At 39.0% G+C, this 26,064-nt stretch overlaps 1 protein-coding gene across 2 annotated transcripts in view; it reads left to right on the top strand.

The window, feature by feature from the left end:
• The window catches only part of LOC127435775 (vacuolar protein sorting-associated protein 4A-like), a 57,155-nt gene that overhangs the window by 24,723 nt on the left and 6,368 nt on the right, over positions 1–26,064 (top strand). Inside the window, exons 8-11 of one of the 2 annotated variants that reach the window (XR_007896286.1) lie at positions 9,970–10,051; positions 11,034–11,253; positions 19,136–19,276; positions 19,996–20,388. Coding sequence is in view for 1 of the 2 variants with exons in the window: in XM_051689469.1 (XP_051545429.1) it covers positions 9,970–10,051; positions 11,034–11,253; positions 19,136–19,276 (443 nt within the window). In the remaining variant the exon portion in view is untranslated. The remainder of the gene's footprint in view (positions 1–9,969; positions 10,052–11,033; positions 11,254–19,135; positions 19,277–19,995; positions 20,389–26,064) is intronic. The other variant, XM_051689469.1, reaches the window with a different exon arrangement.

The raw sequence follows: 26,064 nt of genomic DNA, 5'->3' as shown, positions 1-26,064 counted from the left end.
TCATGGTGCTGTACTGTACTTCCCTGCACTGTCTCACCCACTAGAGGCCAAAAGTGTGCAAGGGATGGATGTTATATAAAGAAGGTATGAGAAATCACAAAACATAATGTAAACAAATTCTGCAGTTTACTTAATAATAATATCTCAATATGTTAAATAATCATAATGTTAATTAAGACTTTATTATTACAACTGTAATACAATAATACATATACAGAACAACCACTTTTAGTGTTTGAATCAATCGTATCTCTCACTAAACACTGTGTGAAATGTTTATTTTTATTTTTGCCTTATTTTATTCAGTTGGCATGTAGGAGTTGATAACAGTTTGCTTAATAATCTCATTCCATATCTGGATAATTGCTGCAATATCATAGAGGATAAATTTCCTCCTCTATGATATTGCATTATATTAGTTTTATACAGTATGTTAACTTAAAAGCCAAAATACTTGGACATACGTGAATGAGAATAATCCTGAAAGAGGAATGTGTTTCAGTTACAATGAACATTCTGTAGCTTAGAGATTATTTAGAAATAGCCATGTGTAACATTCTAAATGTCTCTATTTAAATAAATGTTGCATTCTTAAAATTTTCTGTTGTCCAAGAATTCTCTTGCAGCAATGCAGGTCTTTGGCATTTAGAAGCTGCTAGTTTAGGACCTGTGAGGAGTCTGCAGGGCTCCAGACTAAAACGGTCGCAAATGCGACCAAAAATAATTGATTGCGACAATTATTTAACATCTAGTCGCCATTGGCGACAGTCGGGTTGTGTGCGTTCATATGCGGTTTCATCAGATATCATCTTGTGAGTTATTGAATACATCTTCAGAGCGCGCACCACCAGTGTGTCTCACGCTGCTTTTCACCAGTTCTGTTCCTGAAGAGCTCGCTGAACCGCACGCAACGACAACCCCAGCACTAGAGTCATGACCAAATGACTCTTTTGAACCGGGTCTTTTTCATGAACCACCCGAAAAGAACTGATGGTTTGAAATCAGGAGCTCAAGTTAGCAGTTTGAATCAGATTCACTTTCTCAGCGAATCAGCCGTCAGTGAACTCACAACTGGGTGTGCAGACATTTCAAAATAAGAGTCCCATGTGTATATCGGACTTGTTTATAATTAAAAGTCCCGTATTGTGTACCACATTTTTTCTCCTTCTGTTAATTATTGATTGGGATTGGAGTAGCACAATAAACTGCATCTGGAATTTCTTTCAATTTGCACTCTTGTAGTCTTTGTGTCTGGGCCATCAGGTATCTGTAAAGAAAGACTAAGGCAATATTTAAATAAAAATTAATTATATATATTTATATTATAGAATTTTTTTTATTATATATATATATATATATAATAAAAAAAATTCTATAATATAAATATATATAATTAATTGCACAGTAAAATATATACACAGTATATATATATATATATATATATTATATACTGTGTATATATTTTACTGTGCAAAAAAGTTTTAGGCACTTGTAAAAAAAAAAAAAATGTTGCATAATGAGGATGTCTTCAAAAATAATGCCATAAACAATTTTCACTTATCAATTAACATCATAAAGAGTCCAGTCAACATAAAAAAGAGCTAAATCAATATTTGGTGTGACAACCTTTGCCTTTAATAAAGCACCGGTTCTCCTAGGTACACCTGGACACCTTTTTCTTGGTTGTTGGCAGATAGGATGTTCCAAGCTTCTTGGAGAATTGCCACAGTTCTTCTATCTATTTGGCTGTCTCTTCATGTAATCCCAGACTGACTCAATGATGTTGAGATCCGGGCTCTGTGGAGGCCATAACATCTGTTGTAGGACTTCTTGTTCTTCTTCAATTCAGTTCTGTTTGCAAAGGCAATGTTGAAATCTGAAATTGATATTTCCTACTGATAAACTAAAGGCAGAATATATCAAATAACCGTTTTAAGACATATGTTTTTGTGAAAAATATAATGTGCCTAAGACTTCTGCACAGTACCGTATATATTAATATGAGATCAAGCTTTTGACACTTAGGACAATTGAGGAACTTGTACACAACTATTACACAATCAGAATCAGAATCAGAATGAGCTTTATTGCAAAGTATGCTTACACACACAAGGAATTTGTCTTGGTGACAGGAGCTTCCAGTACACAACAATACAAAAACAGCAACAAGACTTTTAAAAAATAATTAAAATTGAATAAAAAATAGATAAATATTGAAAAGAAAAAAGTATATATAGAATACACAATAGACTATATATATATATATATATATATATATATATATATATATATATATATATATATATATACTATATTGCCAAAAGTATTCACTCATCTGCCTTTAGACGCATATGAACTTAAGTGACATCCCATTCTTAATCCATAGGGTTTAATATGACGTCGGCCCACCCTTTGCAGCTATAACAGCTTCAACTCTTCTGGGAAGGCTTTCCACAAGGTTTAGGAGTGTGTTTATGGGAATTTTTGACCATTCTTCCAGAAGCGCATTTGTGAGGTCAGACACTGATGTTGGACGAGAAGGCCTGGCTCACAGTCTTCGCTCTAATTCATCCCAAAGGTGCTCTATTGGGTTGAGGTCAGGACTCTGTGCAGGCCAATCAAGTTCTCCCACACCAAACTCGCTCATCCATGTCTTTATGGACCTTGCTTTGTGCACTGGTGCGCAGTCATGTTGGAACAGGAAGGGGCCATCCCCAAACTGTTCCCACAAAGTTGGGAGCATGGAATTGTCCAAAATCTCTTGGTATGCTGAAGCATTCAGAGTTCCTTTCACTAGAACTAAGGGGCCAAGCCCAGCTCCTGAAAAACAACCCCACACCATAATCCCCTCTCCACCAAACTTCACAGTTGGCAAAATGCAGTCAGACAAGTACCGTTCTCCTGGCAACCGCCAAACCCAGACTCGTCCATCAGATTGCCAGATGGAGAAGCGTGATTCGTCACTCCAGAGAACGCGTCTCCACTGCTCTAGAGTCCAGTGGCGGCGTGCTTTACACCACTAGCATCCAACGCTTTGCATTGCACTTGGTGATGTATGGCTTGGATGCAGCTGCTCGGCCATGGAAACCCATTCCATGAAGCTCTCTACACACTGTTCTTGAGCTAATCTGAAGGCCACGTGAACTTTGGAGGTCTGTAGCGATTGACTCTGCAGAAAGTTGGCGACCTCTGTGCACTATGCGCCTCAGTATCCGCTGACCCCGCTCTGTCATTTTACGTGGCCTACCACTTCGTGGCTGAGTTGCTGTCATTCCCAATTGCTTCCACTTTGTTATAATACCACTGACAGTTGACTGTGGAATATTTAGTAGAGAGGAAATTTCACGACTGGACTTGTTGCACAGGTGGCATCCTATCACAGTACCACGCTGGAATTCACTGAGCTCCTGAGAGTGGCCCATTCTTTCACAAATGTTTGTAGAAGCAGTCTGCATGCCTAGGTGCTTCATTTTATACACCTGTGGCCATGGAAGTGATTGGAACACCTGAATTCAATTATTTGGATGGGTGAGCGAATACTTTTGGCAATATAGTGTGTATATATATATATATATATATATACACACATACACACACATTTTTTCAAAATCAATGCCAAAATTTAACCATTTCTGCCAGGGTATGCAAACTTTTGAGCACAACTGTATACATACATACATACACACATATATACATACATATACATACATACATACATACTTACACACATACACATGCGTAGTGCAAATCTAAATACAAATCGGTTATATACAGTGCAAGAGAATGTAATGGCAGAAGAGGTAGGATGTGTTGGATAATATAAAAACACTAAGCTGTGTATTGCACATTAATTATTGCTCAAAGGGGCAGTTTTAACTGTTCATGAGATGGATAGCCTGGGGGAAAAAACTGTTCCTGTGCCTGACGGTTCTGGTGCTCAGAGCTCTGAAGCATTGGCCAGAAGGCAACAGTTCAAAAAGGTAGTGGGCAGGGTGAGTGGGGTCCAGAGTGATTCAAGAGGGGATCAAGAAAGGGTCCAGTGATGTCCTTCAGGTGGGCCAACACCAGTCTCTCAAATGACTTCATGACCACAGACGTCAGGGCGACAGGTCTGTAGTCATTAAGTCCTGTGATTTTTGGTTTCTTTGGGATGGGGATGATAGTGGAACGTTTGAAGCAGCATGGGACTTCACACTGCTCCAGTGATCTATTGAAGATCTGTGTGAAGATGGAGGCCAGCTGGTTAGCACAGAATCTAAGACATGCAGGTGAAACGCTATCTGGGCCCTGTGCTTTCCTTATCCTTTGTTTTCGAAAGTCACGGCACACATCATCTTCACAAATCTTAAGTGCAGGTTGAGTAGCAGGAGGGGGGAGGAGGGGGGTTGCAGGAGGTGTTGGTGTTTGTGTGAAGTGAAGGTCAGAGTGGGTGTGTGGTGTGAGATTGGGCCTTTCAAATCTACAGTAGAACACATTCAGGTCGTCAGCCAGTTGTTGGTCCACAACAGGGTTGGGGGTAGGAGTCCTGTAATTCGTAAGTTGTTTCATGCCACTCCACACTGATGCAGGGTTGTTAGCTGTAAACTTGTTTTTCAGCTTCTCAGAGTATCTTCTTTTAGCCACTCTGATTCCCTTATTCAGTGTGTTCCTGGCCTGATTGTACAAGACTTCATCCCCAACTCTGTAAGCATCCTCTTTGGCCTGACGAAGCTGCCTGAGTTCTGCTGTAAACCATGGTTTGTCGTTGTTAAATGTTAAATAAGTTCTAGTAGGAATGCACATATCCTCACAGAAACTGATATATGATGTTACAGTATCTGTGAGCTCATCCAGATTGGTGTCTGCAGCTTCAAAAACACTCCAATCAGTGCAGTCAAAGCACTTGTAGTTCCAGCTCTGCTTCATTGGTCCATCTCTTTACAGTCCTTACTACAGGTTTAGCAGATTTTAATTTCTATCTGTAGGTTGGAAGAAGGTGAACCAGACAGTGATCAGATAGTCCCAAAGCTGCTCTAGGAACAGAGCGATATGCATCCTTTATTGTTGTATAGCAATGATCCAGTATATTTCTGTCTCTGGTTGGGCAAGTAATGTGCTGTTTGTATTTGGGCAGTTCACGTGTGAGGTTTGCTTGTTAAAATCCCCAAGAATAATAATAACTGAGCCCGGGTATTGTTGTTCCATGTCTGTGATTTGATCAGCCAGCTGTTGCAGCTCGGCATTCAAACACGCGTTTGGCGCGATATACACACCAGAATAAACGAGGAAAATTACTGCGGTGAGTAGAGAGGCTTACAGTTAATAAAGAGCGCTTCCAAATTAAGACAGCACATCTTCTTTAATGTTGTTACATCTGTACACCAACTTTCACTGAGGTAAAAGCATGTTCCACCGCCTCTCGTTTTCCCCGTTAACTCCGCGATGCGGAGTTTCACCTTCACAAGGTGAAAAAATTCTCTTGTATTTTTAGGGGTGTGAACATTTGAGACAAAAGGGAATGCAAACTTATCTTCTCAACTATATATACTGTTTATTAAACCTCCGATTAATGGGTTATCAACTGTCTTCCTTTTCTTCTGCTTTCTATCTTGTTTCTGAACAGCAATCTTAAATCGAGCAATTCTGTGATTTGGCGACTAAAAACAGCCATTTGGCTCCTTAATGTTTCAGTTTAGGAGCCAATGGCTCCTACGTCATTTTTTTTTAGTCTGGAGCCCTGTAGTGACTGTGATTTACTTGTCTGTTTGTTGTGCATCTGGCCGTCCACTTCCTTCTCTATCCTGGTTAGAGATCCTCAAAACAGTAATGCATGGAATAGCCTTTATCTCTCTAAAACAATAGACTATAAGAGAATATAGAATTTCAGGAGAAATGTGTTTCTTTTTGCCTATTTTTAAAACCAAAATTTTACTTGCAAGTGTAAAGCAACTTGTAAGAACTCAATACCTCAGCAAATGGGGGAAAACCCACTGTATTGTGATTTCCGTATGGTAAATGGCAACCATTTCCAACTGTTCTAATAATAAGAAAATTTTCTTGAATACCAAATTATCACTTTAGAATGCTTTTGTAGGGAATAGGTGACACAGTGTGCCATCACGGGTAAAGAAAAAATGGAATAAATACCACTTAAAATTTTATTTCAAACCGTAATAATTTGCAATTAATGATTTTGGCAGTATTTTTGATCAGTTTAATGCATCCTTTGTGAAAGTAAGGATCAATTTCTTTCAAGAACAAAAATGTCTGTGTTCTAAAAATGGAAGCGTATATACTGTATATAATATAATAATTGTATTATTTGTGTGTTCTATGTGAATTATATTGCTATTTTTACCCTTTTGTATTGTACAGCACTTTGGTCAACATCTGTTGTTTTAATGTGTGCTTTATAAATAAATTTGAATTGAACTAAATATAATTTTAATAAAGTAACTTGTAATTACTTGAGTAGTTTTTCGGCAAACTACTTATTTACTCTTACTTGAGTCATAAAATTTCTGAGTACTTCTACTTGTACTAAAGTGAATTATTTCTTCAGTAGCAGTACTTTTACTTAAGTAAAAAAAAATCAGTACTTTTTCCCACCACTGCGTTACAGGCTATAATTATATTGGGCTTGTTTTTTGGTTTTGTTTGAAGCTGCGGTTGCTTATTTGTCTTGCGAGAATTGGCAACACTGCTGAAAGGGCTTTTCGCAGTGAAAAAGGCCAATTGCTTGATTGTGTTGTGAGTTTAGCTTGCTCAAGCCGGATATAAGCATTAATTCTGACTCTAATTTGAAGAAACATATCGAGGTAAATTTCATATTTCTGCTTACTAAATTCTGTGTCTATAACATAGTCTGTAATTTAGCTATCTATCATTGAGATTATTGGGTTGCTGTGAGAGATTAATGCAATGTTATCAACAGGGCTGGGTGTTAAAAATGATCTTGTTGTTTATCGGCAATCAGCACCCTCACTACGTTTGGCTGAATAACTTCAGTAGTTTTAAAAGTATTAATTTAATATAATAATTAATTAATTTTTAATATTAATAATATCTTTTAATAATAATAATAATAGCTATTTTAATGCTGACCCCTGATGTAGAGAGTTTGTAAATTTGTATAATTACCAGGAAAGTAGAGATGATAAAATAATTTATAATTATGCTTAGCCTTTATCAAGTTTTTTTCTAATGCCTGATAAAAACCTTTATAGAGCAATACTTCAGGCAGAATAGTCCATCAGTCACAAATATACTTCAGAAAATTATGCATCATGCATTTGAATGAGAACACAACTATTTCTGGGCTTAAAGATACAATAATTAAATCAATGTGGAACATTGTATCTCAAAAGGAGGACAATGTGGCCCCCCATGTACTACTTAAAGGAATAGTTCACCAAAAATGAAAATTACCTTATTTACTCACCCTCATGCCATCCCAGATGTGTATAACTTTCTTTCATCCGCTGAACACAAATTAAGATTTTTAGAAGAATATTTCAGCTCTGTAGGTCCATATAATACAAGTGAATGGGTGACAAAATGTTGACGCTCCAAAAAGCACATATAGGTTGTGTAAAAGTAATCCACACAACTCCAATGGTTAAATCCATATCTTCAGAAGAGATATGATAGGTGTGGGTGTGAAACAGATACATTTTTAAGTCCATTTTTGTTAGAAATTCTTCTCCCTGCCCAGTAGGGGGTGATATGCATGAAGAATATGAATCACCAAAAACACAAGAAGAAGAATGTGAAAGTTAAAGTGGAGACTGACTGAGCAGGGAGGAGAAATTTTTTGGGGGGGGATTTTTTTCCCATTTTCACCCAATTTGGAATGCCCAATTCCCAGTGCGCTTTTTTAAGTCCTCGTGGTCGCGTAGTGATTTGCCTCAATCCGGGTGGCGGAGAACGAATCCCAGTTGCCTCCGTGTCTGAGACCATCAACCCGCACATCTTATGTGGCTTGTTGAGCGCGTTGCCACGGAGACATAGCGTGTGTGGAGGCTTCACGCCATCCACCGCGGCATCCACGCTCAACTCACCACGCGCCCCACCGAGAACAAACCACATTATAGCGACCACGAGCAGGTTACCCCATGTGACTGTACCCCCTCCCTAGCAACCGGGTCAATTTGGATGCTTTGGAGACCTGGCTGGAGTCACTCAGCACACCCTGGGATTCGAACTAGCGAACTCCAGGGGTGGTAGCCAGCGTCTTTTACCACTGAGCTACCCAGGCCCCAGGGAGGAGAATTTATAGTAAAAATGGACTTAAATATTGATCTGAGCTGAGATATTCTTCTAAAATCTTAATTTATGTTCTGCTGAAGAAAGAAAGTCATACACATCAGGGATGGCATAAGGGTGAGTAAATGATGAGAGAATTTTCATTTTTGGGTGAACTATTCCTTTAAAGCACGATGTGGCCCCTGTACCAAACAACTTTTCCCACCCCTGCTCTATCTCTATTGTGCGGAACATGACGTGCCAAGTGATCCTGCTTATTTAGCATTTTTTTGCATTCCTTGCATTGTTTGAACATGTTTTATGCACAACAATAACTTGCTTTTTCGCCATTAAGGGCATTTTAGACCCTACACATAAATTGATTTAAATGTAATTTTTTCATATATTACGATTTAAAGTGGTGATCAGTGTATTGAATATAACTTTTTCATCTTTTAAATCCTGTAATCATGTTGCCCTTTTATTTTTTTGGAATCAGATTCATGTAGTGTTTTTCTTAGATAAGTGATGTATTTTAAAAGTTGGCAGTCAAAAATACCTATAAAATACCTATATGGGGTATTAGAAGGGTTTGTAAATTATGGTATGTTGCTACATTTTGAAATTGCAACATACAATGTTTATTATAACAGGTACTCAATACTCACTACTCATGAATACTTTTAAATGAGCTACTTTTTTACTCTTACTTTAGTTTTTAGGACTGGTACTTTTGCTCTACTCACACTACAATTTTTGGGAAGTAACAGTACTTTTACTTGAGTATGATTTTTCAGTATTCTTTCCACCCCTGCACATGGCTATTTGATGAGTTTGATGTTTTTACTGATTGCAATAATATGTACAGTGCAATTTATTTTTATTTATTTTTATGTTTTTGTTTTTAATAAATTATCAAAACGAAACACTTCTGATTTGTCAGAAAATTTCAAAGCACTTGTTCAGTTTTGGTCATAATGCCTACATGCATTATAAAGCAGAGCTTCTAAGCTTTCAAACAATGATCACAAATGATGAGATCTCTTTTACAAGGCATGGTCCACATCAGCAGATGCTTCTTTTGAATAGCAAACTCAAAATATTTAAGTGCTTTTTATAAGTCAAAGTAGCTCTAACCCACACCTCCAGTCTCGTTTCATTAAGTGGATGCCAGGTCTGCCAACTCCTGACTCTTATTAGCTTTTGTTGATGTCATTAGCCTTGGGGTTCACATACTTTTTACAACCTACACTGTGAATGTTTGAATGATGTATTCAGTATATACAAAAACAATACAATAATTTTGTGTTAAAACAGATTGGATTTAAGCATTATTTTAACTTAGATGAAGATTTTAAGACAAATGTATACATAAATGCAGCCAATTCCAAAGGGTTTACATACTTTTCTAGAAATGAAATAATAATAAAAATATAATTTATGGAAGTGCAAAAACTATTCATAAGAGAGAGATTGAGGAATAGTAAAGGTGTGGGCACAACTCCAAAAAATGGATGAGGTACAGGGGGTGGAATGAGGTCCACATGCATTTTTAAACTAAACTAGATTTGTATATAAGCTTGTAAGATTTATAAGTTTCATGTCGTTATCATTACAAGCATCATTACACACTTATTTGTCACTGACCCCCATGCAGACTAGCTTCATTAATAGCCATTAGCTTGTGTGTGTATGTGCAATGTGATTGTGTGTTTCTAATGGTTTATTCTGATCTGTCATTGGCAGGTGTTGGTAATAATAATGATGGAGTATTAGTTCTGGGTGCTACTAACATTCCCTGGGTACTCGATGCTGCTATTCGCAGAAGGTCAGTGTGAAATATGATCTTGTTTTTAAAGCAATAGTTCACCCAAAAATGAAAATTCTGTCATAATTTACTCTCGTGTTGTTTCAAATCCATGACTTAGTTCCGTGGAACACAAAAGGAGAAATTTTGAAGAATGTACTTGTTTTTATCTATGAATGATGACTGAAGCTTCCAAGCATCAAAATGGAGGAAAACGTCCAAACAAATATTAAAAATGTAGTTTATATGACTTATATGACATTATTTATATGACAAGTTAGGAGGAAGGTTAGAGACATTGGTGAAAGGAGTGAGAAATGTTTTTTGTTTGTTTGTTTTTTAAAGACAGTGCAATAATAGGACTGGGTTGAGTGATCTTGGAAGGCTTCTGAAGGCATACGATAACTTTGTTTGAGGAAAAGACCGAAATGTACTTCTCTTTTCACTGACGATCCTGACATCCGCTCTAGCTCCCCTTGGTGATTTCATGGAGAAGTAGTAATGTCCAATTCATGAACGAATAATTATTTTGAGTCAGATCTCTTCAATGAATCAGTTGTTCCGGCTCACAAATTCAGACTAAATGATTCATGATCACTGATTTAATCATCCTGTTGCAGCGATTAACAGCTCACTGGAAAGGAAGATTATCAATTAATAACAACTTTAATTTGAGTCTTTTTCTCAAACAAAGCTATTGTATGACTTAAGACATGAATGTAACCCTCGAGTCATATGTACTATTTTTATCACACTTTTATGGTGCTTTTGCATCATTTTTAAAGCTTGAAAACTGTTGTCCCTATGCAGTGTAAAGGCATGGCAAAAATGACCAGGACATTCTTCAGAATTTCTTCTTTTGTGTTCTACAGAAATATGAAAGCCATAAGGGTTTGGAATGACATGAGAGTGAGTAAATGATGGTAGAATTTAAATCAAATAACTGTTTGTTTAATGTGAATGAAGTGCACATGTGATTGAACTCTCCCTGCATCTGCTGCAGGTTTGAGAAGCGCATTTACATCCCGCTGCCAGAGGAGCCGGCGCGAACAGCCATATTCCGCTTGCATCTGGGTAACACGCCTCACAACCTGACGGAGACAGACCTGCGTCAACTCGCCCGCAAGACTGACGGATATTCAGGTGCTGACATCAACATCATAGTACGAGATGCACTCATGCAGCCTGTCAGGAAAGTTCAGTCTGCTACACACTTCAAGAAGGTAACTACACTTATCTAGTATCTAGTAAAATAAAGGAATTTTCTGGGGTCAAGTTAAGCTCAATTGATAGCATTTGTGGCATAATATTGATTACCACAAACATGTATTTTGACTCGTCCCTCCTTTTCCATCTGAAGCAAAAATTCGAGGTTACATTAAGGGAATTACAATGAAAGGGAATAGGGCCAATCCATAAAAGTTAAATACAAGAAACAAACAGTACGCATGTTAACATGATTTTAGTGTGATAAAATCACTTACAATCCTTTTCTGCGTAAAGTTATATCCATTTGCTGCCATGACAACGTAATGCTGTAAACCCTAAAACAGCCATAGAAAACAACAATTTCAACAACTTTACAACTAAAAAAATTTTAACAGAAGAATTAATGTTAGTGCTTTAAAACACTCCAAAAATTGGCCATATTCACTTACATTGTAAGTGCCTCACTGTATCCTCGACTTTTGCATTTTTCAAAGGAAAAAGAGGGATGAGTCAAAATGATTTTTTGTGGTAATGAACATACTGAGCCCTATTTTAAGAGCATTAGCACCAAGCAAAGCGCAATGCATTAAGTCAGTGGTCTTAAACCATTTTTAGGTCAAGGACCCCTTGGTGGGCAGAGATTCGGTGCCGGGACCCCCGTTATATATATTGTATAGAAATTAGTGTTGCGTTTTATGCCTATAAAACTGGTAGGCTACCATATTACTGTATGTACATACTTCATGATGTTTACATTGCAAAGCCAACCCCCTGTTGAAGACCCTTGCTTTTAGTCATAAGCGCAAAGTAAGTGGGCATGGCCATGAAGTTTTGGTATTTTCGTGCAAGTATGCACCAAGTAAAAGGCACAAGTGGGTTTGGCGAAAAGGCACGCGCAAATAGGCTGGGGTAAGTGCAATTTAATTCTGAGGTTCTTCTCCGGTTATTCCACCATCTGCGTCCCGTTCCCTCAAGCACAAGCGATATAAACAAAGACTGAACATTCATAAGAAGTTGATAGCGTAAATAAACTGTATGCAATAAATTAAAAGAATAGGACTTGCGATATTTTGTGCATTAAAGGAATGTTCCAGGTTCAATACAAGTTGAGCGCAATCAACAGCATTTGTAATGTTGATTACCACAAAAATTAATTTAGACTATCCCTCCTGTTATGGCACACCTTCCTTTGGTCTAGGGGTATGGGAAGGTGGGTAACAAATGTCTTTGGAGAGAGTGCAAGAGTGATCCTGTCACCAGGTCCCAGAGCAACCACAAATTACATAAACACATGATATGGCAAAAATAATAATTTATTAAAGAAGACAGTGGGATAAACAGACATAGACATCAGGAGTGGAACCGGCCAAAAAAAACAAGACATTCTTCCTAGAGGGATTAGAAAATACTTGCCTATTGAAAATAAAAGAAAAAAAAAACCAATCACTTCCCTAACTCCCTCTCTATAAATAAACAGGAGAAAACTGAATCTTTCAAAGTGAATGGCATCCACTTCCCTACTAAAGAAACCCACAACATAAACAACTTAAAATGGGTTACACAAAATAAAGCTGGTGTAATAAAAACTAGGGTAGAAATAACACATTCAACTGCTAAGTGTTTCAGCATGAGTATAATTAGTACACCATTGCAAATGACTAGATTGTTACACTACTCACTTTAGCATAACAAACGTAAAGCTGGGACCAATACTCTTAATTCTTGCAGGAGAAAATATTCTCTGTGTGTCTCTCACCCAGGTGAAGAGAGCTGTGGGCCTCTTGTACTCTCCATTCCTAGGCTGAGCCAATCATGGCTAATGATCAGCAGGTGGGTCTCATTATCCTGCTTAATGGACAGCGAAAGTGACAACAAGGAAAGCACAGGGAGATACAACACACACATCAAACAACATTTAAATATCACCATCACAATGATATAATATACGTCCCTCGGGACGTAACACCTCCTTTTCTTTAAAAAAAGCAAAAATCTGGGTTACAGTTAGGCACTTGCTATGGAAGTGATAGTGGGCAATCCGTAAACATTAAAATACTCACTGTTTCAAAAGTATAGCCACAAGATATAAAGGATATACACTGCCTTTCAAAAGTTTGGCGTCACTTGACTGAAATGTTCTCATGATCTTAAAAACCTTTTGATTTGAAGGTGTATGCTTAAATGTTTGAAATTAGTTTTGTAGACAAAAATATAATTGTGCCACCATATTAATTTATTTCATTATAAAACAAAAATGTTATTTAAAAGAAAAAAGTTTTTGAAATGGATGACTTGGACCGAATAATTAAGAAAAGCAGATAATAAGTGCCCAGTATTGATGGGAACTCCAATACTGTTTAAAAAGCATCCCAGGGTGATACCTCGAGAAGTTGGTTGAGAAAATGCCAAGAGTACATTTCTGCAAATTCTATGCAAAGGGTGACTACTTTGAAGGTGTTAAAATATAACATAGTTTTGATTTGTTTTGGATTTTTTTTGTCACAACACAATTCCTATAGTTCCATTTCTGTTCTTCCATAGTTTTGATGACTTTACTATTTTACTGAAAAGTGAAAAATAATAATAATAAAGAATAAGTGACCCTAAACTTTTGACAGGTAGTGTACACTCACCGGCTACTTTATTAGGTACACCTGTATATCTACTTATTCATGCGATTATCTAATCAGCCAATTGTGTGGCAGCAGTGAAGTGTATAAAATAACGCAGATATGGGTCAGGAGCTTCAGTTAATATTCAAATCAACCATCAGAATGGGGAAAAAAATGTGATCTCAGTGATTTAGACCGTGGCATGATTGTTGGTGCCAGACAGGCTGATTTGTATATTTCTGTAACTGCTGATCTCCTGGGATTTTCTTGTGCAACAGTCTCTAGAATTTATTTAGAATGGTACCATAAACAAAAAACATCCAGTGAGTGGAACTTCTGTGGATGGAAAGGCCTTGTTGATGAGAGATGTCAACGGAGAATGGCAAGACTGGTTTGAGCTGACAGAAAGTCTACAGTAACTCAGATAAACGCTCTGTACAATTGTAGTGAGCAGATTAGCATCTCAGAATGCACAACACGCCGAACCTTGAGGCATATGGGCTACAACAGCAGAAGACCACGTTGGGTTCCACTTCTGTCAGCCAAAAACAGAAAACTGAGGCTGCAGTGGGCCTACCATTTGTGTACCTCAGCAGAAATCCAGATTTGTCAGACCAGGCAATGTTTTTCCAATCGTCTACTGTCCAGTTTTGGTGAGCCTGTGCTGACTGCAGCCTCAGTTTTCTGTTCTTGGCTGACAGAAGTGGAACCCAACGTGGTCTTCTGCTGATGTGTTGGATGTTCAGAAATGCTTTTCTGCATAGCACTGTTGTAATGCGTGTTTATTTGGGCTACTGTCATTTTCCTGTCAGCTTGGACCAGTCTGGCCATTCTCCTCTGACCTCTGTTATTAACAAGCCGTTTTTGCCCACAGAACTGCCGCTCGCTGGATGTTTTGTTTTTCGTACCATTCTCTATACACTCTAGAAACTGTTTTGTGTGAAAATTCCAGGAGAACAGCAGTTACAGAAATACTTTAACCAGCCCATCTGGCGGTCTAAATCACTGAGATCACATTTTTTTCCCCATTCTGATGGTTGATGTGAACATTAACTCCTGACCCATATCTGCATGATTTTATACATTTCACTACTTATTCACATGAATAAGTAGATGTACATGTATACCTAATAAAGTTGCCAGTGAGTGTACATGTAAACATGATTTTAGTGTGATAAAATCTCATACTAACCTTTTCTGTGTAAAGTTATAGCCAGTTTTATAACTTCGTTACCATAATGATGTAATGTCAGCAAACCCTAAAATGACTAAATATTTCGATTTAAACAACTTTACAGCTCAAATAATACACAAGATGTAAAAGAAGAATTAATGCAAGTGCTTTTATAAAATTTTAAGCTTTACATTTCTGTTTAAACCCTCCAAAAATTGGCCACATTCACTTTCATTGACCCCATTCACATCCATTGTAAGTGCCTCACTGTAACCTTGATTTTTGCTTTTTTAAAGAAAAGGATGTATGCTCCATTAAATTATAGAGAATGTAAGTATTATTAATCATTTTCATCTACTGACACACAAATCATGGCTAGTATTAACAGTGATTGTATCGGAACGCACTTCACTTCTACCGGAAAAATACATTCATTTATTGAAACATGAAAAAATTCATCCAAAAATATTTCTAAATTCAAAGGACACTTCAAATGAAATGAAAATATAGCTGCAAGCAGCAATGATCAGGGCCAAGCCCAAAAGCCATCCCCTAAGCACAATGCTGTGGAGAGCGGGCTGGGCCGAGCGGCGACTGTGACGGAGCAGGCCGGGTTGGACACCTGCAGCGGATTATCTCGCCCAGCTGTGGCTGATTACAGCATTAACGGGCGAGAGATAAAGCCGCGGCAAGAGCTGCAGTCGGGGAGAGACATGGAGAAAGAGAGACTTAAAGATGTTTATGTGTAGTGTTTAGCTGAAAAGCCAACTGAGTTTATGTGTAGTGAAGCTGAAAAGCAAATAGTTTATGTCTAGCGTTGCGCTGAAAAACCAAAGGACTTTGTGTAGTGAAGCTGAAACGCAAACCTTTTGTGTACTGCTGAAAAGCGGCCTTATTGTGTGCGACTGAAAAGTGCAACAATAAATGTCTACATGTTTGTCAAGCTGGCCCCAGCATCCTCCTTTTCCAAGAACTTCCTTACAAATGCAAAGAGCTCTGGCACAACAGAGTCACAACTTTTATACCAGCTGAAGCAGTGTCGAACCGGGGTTGACCCAAACCTTTGAACTGAAGCCCAGAGCTCTAATCACTGCACCACACAATTGACAAATCTGACTGACGTCAAAGAAACTTTCTTGGTTGAGAGTAAACAACTATTTAGACTTAGAATAAGGAAGCAATGATACATTAAAAGTTTGGTTTAAATTGACTAAGCATTTTGATCACTATCTGGCGCTGTCTTTAAACTGCTTATGTACCCTCAGGACATGATGTCGAAGACCTCTTCAAATTCAAATTCAAAATGGCTGAGAGGTTAAATGGTTGATGTTGGAAAAATTAACAGAATAATTAATTGAATCAGAAATTACGCAATAAAGTACAGTCTGCGTTGTAGTAAGCACAATATGAAGACTTAGAGATCAACAGAAGTGCACATTTTTAAACCGCTCTTCCCTGGACTCGAACTCACAACCTTTTGGCCTATATTTCAATGCATTAACCACAGGGCCATTCAGTTGAAACAGCTCAAAAGTGCCAAAGAGACATTCCAAGCTGAGAGCAATAGGTTTTAAATTAAAAATATAATATAATAAATACATTTAGAAATGTATATCTGCCAATTTCAAAAGACTACGAATAAGGAAGCAATGATACATGAAAAGTTTTGTTTTAATTGACTAAGCATTTTTACCACTATGTGGCACAGTCTCCAAACTGCTTAGGTACCCTCAGGACATGATGTTGAAGACCTCTTCCAATTTTCATTCAAATCAGACAAAGCATTTTAAATATACATTACCTTTTCATAAAATTCAAAATGGCAGAGAGGTTGTATGGCTGATGTTGGAAAAATGTATATCGTTGAAATCCTCATTACCCAAGGAATCCAAAGACACCAAACTCATAATTATAAGACAAACGGTTCAAAATTTACAGTCAAAAATAGCCAATTTTTACTTTTCTTGACCCATACGTGGCGCTGTCACCAAACTTTGCATGTTACCTTTGATCATGGTCTTAATGAAGCATACCAAATTTAGTTTCTGTAGGACAAAGAAATGCCAAGATACTGCCTCAAATCAATTTTCACGTCAACCTCGTTAAATTCGCGTTGGCATAATTTCTGAACGGTAGCACAAATTAAAATATTTTCTGGTCAGTTCTGTGCGGCTTGGTCTGGAAATAATTTTGAGCCATCATTTGGACAAATCGGACACAGTTTTAAGGATGTGAAAAGTTTAAACTGTAATCGTCATAATCCAAGATGGCAGCCACTGTAATGGGCAGAGTTTTAATGTAAGGGTGGAATAACCGGATGTCCATTTGAATCATCAGGAGGAGAGTAATCAGACAAAAAAAGAATTATGTTTCTAGGACAAATGGTTCAAAAGGTACATGCAAAAGAAAAGTTAATTTTTGATCTGGTAGTGGCGCTATTGATAATGACCTTAGAATTAGCGCTCTCACAAAAATGTAATAAGACATTGTGCACGGACATAGCGTGTAGCGCTGCGCTTTGTGCACTCGTGAAAATAGAGCCCTATGCATCAAATGCTGTTAATTGAGCTTCACTTGTATTTAATCCAGAAATTATGTTTATTTTACCCAATATTTCTGTGGGTGCTGTGTATTTTTATCAGGGTTCACACCATCATGGAAAACCTGGCTGTAACAGAGAATTTTAAAATTGTTTTCCATGCCTGGAAAAGTCATGGAAATTGATCAAATCTTAAAATTCCTGGAAAACTCATGAAAATGTCTATAGTGAATGTACATTTTTCTAGTTTTTCTCCAAAAAATATCGCAGACTGAACGCATTCTTGAGCTAGAAAAATGTGAACCGCCCTACCGGCTTGCAAACCATAGAAAAGTCAGTCATAGATTAAACAACTACATGCTTCAAACACTGCAATGCTCCATGTGTGAGGGAAGAGACCTGGTGAACATCCCATTTTTATTAAATGTATGTTTTAATCTCTATTTTATGTCATTGTTACATTGATAAGTGTATCAATATATGTTGAAATGTAAATGCATGTGTTATAATGTTATAAATTGATTAAATATGTGTAGCGTCGTAAATATACTTGATTTTAGCGCAGTTAATGTATTTATTCAATTTTACATTAAAACTGCTTCATTCTGTTCTGATTGATTTTTAAAGCCTGGTCAGAGTAAGAGAATGTTTAATGAATTTATAAATCAATCTATCTGGGACATTCAACCAAAGTAAAGTAATTTGCAATCGTTGTATGGTAGAATTTATAGTTAAAGCTTAACAGGTATGAAATATTATCGATGAATCAAACATGAGTTAATGAGAAGGCCAGACTGCTGCAGGTTATACATTTTTGATTTTTCAGGAGTGGAGTGTAACTACATTTGTAAAGGAAAAAATAAATTGAGGCAAATTTCAGGAAATGAAATGAATTTGAGATCAGTCATGTTGACACCAAAAACATGATTTCTTGTTTTAATTAACTGACAATAAAAATAAAAAATAAAATAAAAAGTAGAAGTAATCTGCCTTGCCATGAATAAACCTCTGCATGTAGGTGCACTGAACGCTGTAACCGGAAATGCCTGAGCCACATTATGTAAAAAGTGGAAGTAGTTGTGCAAGTAGTCCATTGTAGTCGAGGAAAAGTTATGAAATTTAATTGGTCAAAAAGAATGGGAACTCTGTTTTATGCTAATTAGAGTATTGAGTTAGTTTTGCAACATGCTAACAATAAATTGTTTAAATCAATTGTGAGTTGAGATCCCATTTTAGTTAGGTAGCTGCCTATATAGACTGTAGGTTTTTAAACAAAGCCTGGAAGTAATGACTTGCAATTCAGTTAGTGATTAATCAGAGTGATTCAATTCAACGTGCAGTCCATCTGATTCAGTTAGATTTCAGCAGACTCTTCGTGAGTTTAATTCACACTGATTCAAACTGAAGTCTGAACTGCCAAATTAGTTCAACCAATTAATTGAGAGGAACCGATTCAAACAAATGATTCATTTGGGAATGGGACATCACTATGTTTGTAGCAGCCAAGAAATCATTTATTGTCATAACCATTCAGTTTGGTTTAAAGTTATCTTACTTTCTTTGCCCATCAGGTGCGAGGACCATCTCGCAGTAATAGTTCATCGGTGGTGGATGACCTCCTGACCCCGTGCTCTCCTGGTGACCCTGATGCCATAGAGATGACCTGGATGGATGTTCCTGGAGACAAACTACTGGAGCCTATAGTGTGCATGGTGAGATTCTGACAACAATTATTCCTCCTCGCACTTTAACAGGTTTTTGCATATTCCAGACTTTTAACTATCAGCATAAAGTGTGGCACACTTTGCAGCTTATACTGTGTGCGCCACACTGCATCAAAAGCAAATGGATCCCATTATAATCAATAAAGCTGTTTACACTGGAAAGGTCCATTGTGTTGCATTGCACCAACAGTAAACTGATGCCCCACTCCATTGCTGTAGCGCTGCAGAGCTACACCAGTCACTTTATCATCCCATGCGTCTGAAATAGAATGATTTTACTTACCAAATATCATATGTGTGAAATACATTTCTGCCATGAATTTTATTCTTTACATATTTAAATAACCAGCTCATCAAAGCCAGCTCATGATGTTTCAGATCTCAGGTCTCTGGTCTGCTAATTCAAATAATCTTTTGATTCTAACCACATGCATACGCAGTTTTAGCAACAATAACATAAAAAGTAAATGTTTATACCAGTGGATTTCCATTGAAAACAAATTAGGATACAGGTTTGTGACAAGGAGGAGGGCGTGGCCGGGCCGTAAGGATGGACGCCCGGTGCAGAATGATCCCAATCAGCCAGGAGATGGATAAAGAGGAGCGGAAATGCCAGTTCGAGAGATAGAGAGATGCACAAAGCTGTGTGTGTGTGTGCGTCAGTTTTATGTTGTGTTTAATTAAAGTCTTTGTGATTGTTAATCCAGTTCCCGCCTCCTCCTTTCCCTTGAGCAAGAGATCTTTCTGTTACACTGGTGCCGAAAACTGGGACTGGAGGAGGACCATGCTGCTGGATCAGGAACGTGACGCCGAGGATACACGATCTGGTGGTACTGGAGCAGTTTGTCAGCGGGCTACCGATGTGGTCCGCCAGGGGGCGGAGGAGCCCGCTGCTGACCACTAGGAGGCGGAGGAGCCCGTTGCCAACCGCCATGAGGCGGAGGAGCCCGCTGTCAAACGCCAGAAGGTGGCGGCCAAGGAACAGCTGAATGGGATCATTCAGCGCTGGGCATCCAGCCTTACGGCCCGGCCACGCCCTCCTCCTCATCACAAGGTTATTTACTCACTCAACCGTTGCTGAAGTGTACTCGAGCTCACAGGTGATTGTTCCATGCTTTCTGCAAGTCATTTAGAATATTCACTTAATTCACTCCAGGGATGTCCAAACTTTTTCGGTCAGGGGCCAAATGCAGAAAAAAAGACGGTGCCGCGGGCCGCATCTCTGTAATAATCTAAAAAATGTCTAGAAGCTTGCCACTATGCATAATCTTTATATTATACACTTAATATTATGGAAGTTTTAATCATAATTTGTGCTCTATGTGCTTGTGAAGGCCCTTCATGTAAATAATTGATAGGGTATTTCACTCACAAAGAATTCATATAATGAAACAGTGATGTGTCTTATACAAAATATTATACTCATTTATTCACATTTGTATCTTTTTGACATCAATTCAGTGGCACTGCAATGAACATAGATCTGCTACTGAGTGTTGGGTGTGACCCATCACAATAATCAGAATCAGATTACATTTTATCACTTTATGAAGTGATGCAAGGAATTACTCTTTATAGCTATACAATTATATCTTCTGTTCTATTGTTACTTGCATTACAAATACGATTTTAATTTGATCAAAATGATCACACTTCATTTCAATTTGTAGACGTGCATGTGCAAGCTGAGCGAGCGCATCAGGCACAGATATCCAAGTGTTTTAAGTGCTCTATCCTATAGTATGTCCTCACTCAAATGGCGCTGGGAAGCCCGTGAATCATTTTTCTTGTTTCAACGGAATATCAGAACAAACCAATTAATTATACTTCCCAGTGCTACAGAGGACGTTCTGGAATAGTATGCTCAGTTCACACATCTCTCTGTGCGCTCAATAAACTCTGTTCAACTGCTCGCACAACAGCAGCTCTACTGAGTTGTATGATGTGAGGTATCAGGAAATTTTAACAAGAACAAGTACGAGTAAAGTATCTAACCTGATGTCAATCCTTTAATAAATGCATCATTCTTTCTGCGGTGTGCTTCTTCCTTGGAAATAAGGAGTATTTCAAACTCCTGTTGAACTCTGCCAGTGGATGAAGCTGGTGAAGACACAGAATGCACTAGCGGAGATGATGCACTGTGAATAGTGGCAGCACATGATAGCAACATGTATACAAAGAAATAATAATATACAGTATACAGTATACACAAAATAAGCAGACTGTATACAATAAAAATACACTGTCCCCCCCCCCCCCCCCCATGTAATCAGTGGAAATATGAAGTGTTGTGTTGACATTCAGCTGTCGGTTGATAGTCAGTTGCCAGTGTGTTATTAAGTGAAGTATAAAATGTGGGTCCAATCTGAGGCTAATAAAGTGCGGTGCTGATATATGTATCGTGATCGATCGAGTTCAAAAGTCTGATTGCTTGGGGGAAGAAGCTGTCATGAAGTCGGCTGGTGCGGGTCCTGATGCTGCGATACCGCCTGCCTGATGGTAGCAGTGAGAGCAGCCCATGGCTCGGGTGGCTGGAGTCTCTGATGATCCTCTTAGCTTTTTTCACACACCGCCTGGTATATATGTCCTGGAGGGAGGGAAGCTCACCTCCAATGATGTGTCTGGCAGTTCGCACCATTGCAGGGCTTTGTGGTTGAGGGCAGTGCTGTTGCCATACCAGACGGTGATGCAGCCAGTCAGGATGCTCTCTACAGTGCTGGTGTAGAACCGTGTGAGGATCTGGTGGTTCATTCCAAACTTATTCAGCCGTCTCAGGAAGAAGAGGCACTGGTGAGCCTTCTTCACAACAGCCTCAGTGTGGACGGACCATGTGAGCTCCTCAGTGATGTGGACACCGAGGAACTTGAAGCTGCTGACTCTCTCCACTGGTGCTCCATTGATGGTGATGGGACTGTGTTCTCTGTCTTTCCTCCTGAAGTCCACCACAAGCTCCTTGGTCTTACTGTCATTGAGGGAGAGGTTGTGCTCCTGACACCAGTGTGTCAGAGTATGCACCTCCTCTATGTAGGCTGTTTCATGCATTGTCAGTGATCAGACCTATCACCGTCGTATCATCAGCAAACTTAATGATGGCATTGGAGCTGTGTGTTGCCACACAGTCATGTGTGTACAGGGTATACAGGAGTGGGCTGAGAACACAGCCCTGTGGGGCTCCAGTGTTGAGGGTCAGTGATGAGGAGATGTTGCTGCCCATTCTAACCACCTGGTGTCTGTTTGACAGGAAGTCCAGGATCCAGCCGCACAGTGAGCTGTTTAAGCCCAGATCCCGGAGTTTCACATCAAACTTGGAGGGCACTATGGTGTTGAATACTGAGCTGTAGTCTACAAACAGCATTCTCACATACGTGAGAAACAGCTTTATTGATTATAATGGGATCCATTTGCTTTTGACGCAGTGTGGCGCTTGCAGTGTAAGCTGCAAAGTGTGCCACACTTTATGCTGATAGTTAGAAGTCTGGAATATGCAAAAATAAATATGTCATCAGTGGAGCGGTTGTTGCGGTAAGCAAACTGCAGTGAGTCCAGTGAGGCAGGCAGCACAGAGCAGATGTAATCTCTGATTAGTCTCTCAAAGCATTTGCTGATGATGGGGGTCAGAGCAACAGGATGCCAGTCATTTAAGCAAGTGATTTTGGATTGCTTTGGTACAGGCACAATGGTGGATGTTTTAAAGCATGTGGGGACCACAGACAAGGAGAGGGAAAGGTTGAAAATGTCCATAAAAACACCAGCCAGTTGGTTCACGCACGCTCTGATGACGCGACCCGGAATGCCGTCTGGACCCGCAGCTTTATGGATAATCACCCATCGGAAGGATCAGGTTACATCCACTACAGAGACGGAGAGTGAACTAACCTCTGTAGATTCAGCCACGAGAGCTCTGTCTGCGAGGGTGGTGTTATTTCCCTCGAAACGAGCATAAAAATTATTAAGCTCATCCGGGAGAGAGGCAGCGGTGTTCACGGCAGAGTTTTTGTTCCCTTTTGAAGTCTGTGATGATATTAATTCCCTGCCACATGCTTCCAGAGTCGGTGGTGTTGAACTGTCCTTCAATCTTGTCCCTGTACTGGCGTTTGGCTGCTCTGATAGTTTCAAGCCATAACTGGATTGTTTATACTCCTCCGCATTCCCGGAATTAAAAGCGGAGATCTGCGCATTAGGTGCCGCACGAACATCGCTATTAATCCACGGTTTCTAGTTAGGGTAGATCCATATTGTTTTGGTTGGCACTACATCATCTATGCACTTCCTGATGAAACACATTATGGTATCAGCGTAGACCTCGATGTCGTAATCAGAGGCGGACCAGAACATCTCCCAGTCCACATGTTCAAAACAGTCTTGTAGCGTAGAATCTGATTGGTCCGATTAGCATTGGATAGTTCTGAGGGCGGGTGCTTCCTATTTCAGTTTCTGCCTGTAAGCGGCAGAAGCAGAACGGAAGAGTGTTCTGATTTGCCAAATGGTGGGCGGGGGAGGGATTTGTAGCCATCCCGGAAGGGAGAGTAGCAATGGTCCAAAACCCGGTCCCCTCGTGTGTTGAAACTGATGTGTTGGTAGTTTTTCGGTGCTATTGACTTGAAGTTAGCTTTGTTAAAGTCCCCGGTCACAATGAACACGGCCTCAGGGTGCGTGGTTTCCTGCTTGCTTATACTCACATACAGTTCCTTGAGTGCCCGGTCTGTGTCGGCTTGTGCGGGGATGTACACAGCTGTGTACATGACCATTGTGAATTACCTCGGTAGCCAGAATGGTCGACACAGAAGCATGAGAAATTCCAGATCAGGAGAGCAGAAAGACTTGATAGAATGTACGTTCCTCTGATCACACCAGGATTTGTTGATCATAAAACATACACCACCACCTCTGCTTTTACCTGAGAGGTCTTTCACTCTGTCCACTCGGTGCACGGAGAACCCCATGGGTTCGATGGCTGAGTCTGGAATATCACTGTCAAACACTCTAGCGTTTGAAAGTATACTCCATTTGACCGTGTGCGAACACAGGCAGTCAATACATGAGTGCTACGACTGCTATGAGATATTGGACTATTTCTCTTCAGGATTTGTTTAGACTCATAACAATGTCTTTTATAGTCTTTCAGACTCAAGTTCTACAAATGCAGGTATCTTGGCCTCCTCACATGCACTCTTCACCTGCACATCCACTGTTGTTGTTTCCACTTTTGTCGTTTCCATCTTCGTATCATGTTGTTCACCAGTGTATACGTTGTCTTGCATTATAGACATCTATGTGTACAGAGATGTGCAGTTAGAAAAATCAGGCTGCAGGTGTACAGTGCTTGCATACTCTGCTAGTAATTACATTTACATCACTTGCCCTCTACGCATATGCTAGCGTATTTACCACAGTTTGTCTTGTTTTTACGTACGTTTGCAGTTTGTCTTGTTTTTTCAGATAGTTTGACATGTAAGGGATAATGTACAGTCAGCCAGTCATTAAGTAATTAATAAACCTTCTATTAATCGTCTATTAAAACAACTTAACCCCCGGTTCTAAAGTGAAAATTTTATCTATTCAAATTATTGGTTTGTTATGCACAACTCTCTGAACTTTTTTCATTTTAGAACAGGGAGTAAAACTGTCTTTATTTTAAGATTTTAACAGTTCTTTAGTAACAATTTAGTAAACCAGTAATAATTAGTCATAATTACTGAAAATGCCACCTAATAAGTGCAAAACAAACCAATAACTTGAGTAAGCTAAATCTTCACTTTAGAACAGGGGTCAAGTTGTCTTTAAAAGAAGATTTGAGTAATTTATTAGTAAAAGCTTTATAAAGCCAATACTAATTGGCCTTAATTACTGGCTTGTTATTGTTTAGTAAACTTAATAGATGAAGGATCTCTGAAATTGAGCATTAATTACATGACATTCTATACAAAATTTTAGTTGTAAATTATGGCTAAGACAGCCTTACTTTACATTCAGTTAATTATTAATTAGTCTTATTCATGCTTAACTAGTGTATTATTATGGACCCTTAAAATAAAGTGTTACCAAAATTGAATATTTATCAATAATAGATTAGAAGATGGTGCCACGGATGGCTGCCTCGGTATGGAGCTCCCCAGTTCTTTTGCTGTTTTTGTTGGTTTGTCCTGTGTTTAGTAATTTATTTCTGATCAGTTTTACCAGAGACGAGCTGCTAAATGTTCGGCAGCACACGCCAGACAATCCTTTACCGGTTTTTGATTACTCGAACGTTCTGTTGGACATTTTAGTCTGAGGAGCAGTGGTGCTGTACAAGGGCATGCTGGTCAAGCTCTGTCAGCACGGTTTCGAACCGTGCTGCCAAGCATCCATCTAGCGAATCATCGCTCTCTTCCTAACAAAACGATCAAATTACTTCTCCTCACCCACAAAATAAGTATGTTGCAAATTCGGCTGCATTGTGCTTCATGGAAACCTGGATGAGTGAAGCCATTCCGGACAGCGCATTATATCTACCGGGCTTCCAGCTGTTCAGAATGGATCGCATCGCGGAGTTAACAGGGAAAACGAGAGGTGGTGGAGCATGTTTTTACATTAATGTAACAATGCTGAAGATGTGCTGTCCTAATTTAGAGGCACTCTTCATAAACTGCAAACCTTTCTACTCGCCGTGGGAAATTTTCTCATGTATTGTGAGTGTTTTTATCCCTCCACAAGCGTATGTGAGCGCAGCTCTGCAACAGCTGGCTGATCAGATCACAGACACGGAGCAACAACACCCGAACTCATTCTTGGAGATT

Source organism: Myxocyprinus asiaticus, chromosome 46, assembly GCF_019703515.2.
Source record: "Myxocyprinus asiaticus isolate MX2 ecotype Aquarium Trade chromosome 46, UBuf_Myxa_2, whole genome shotgun sequence".
NCBI lineage: Eukaryota > Metazoa > Chordata > Actinopteri > Cypriniformes > Catostomidae > Myxocyprinus > Myxocyprinus asiaticus.
Note: the sequence above shows the minus strand (reverse complement) of the source record. Positions and strands in the feature narration are given on the sequence as shown.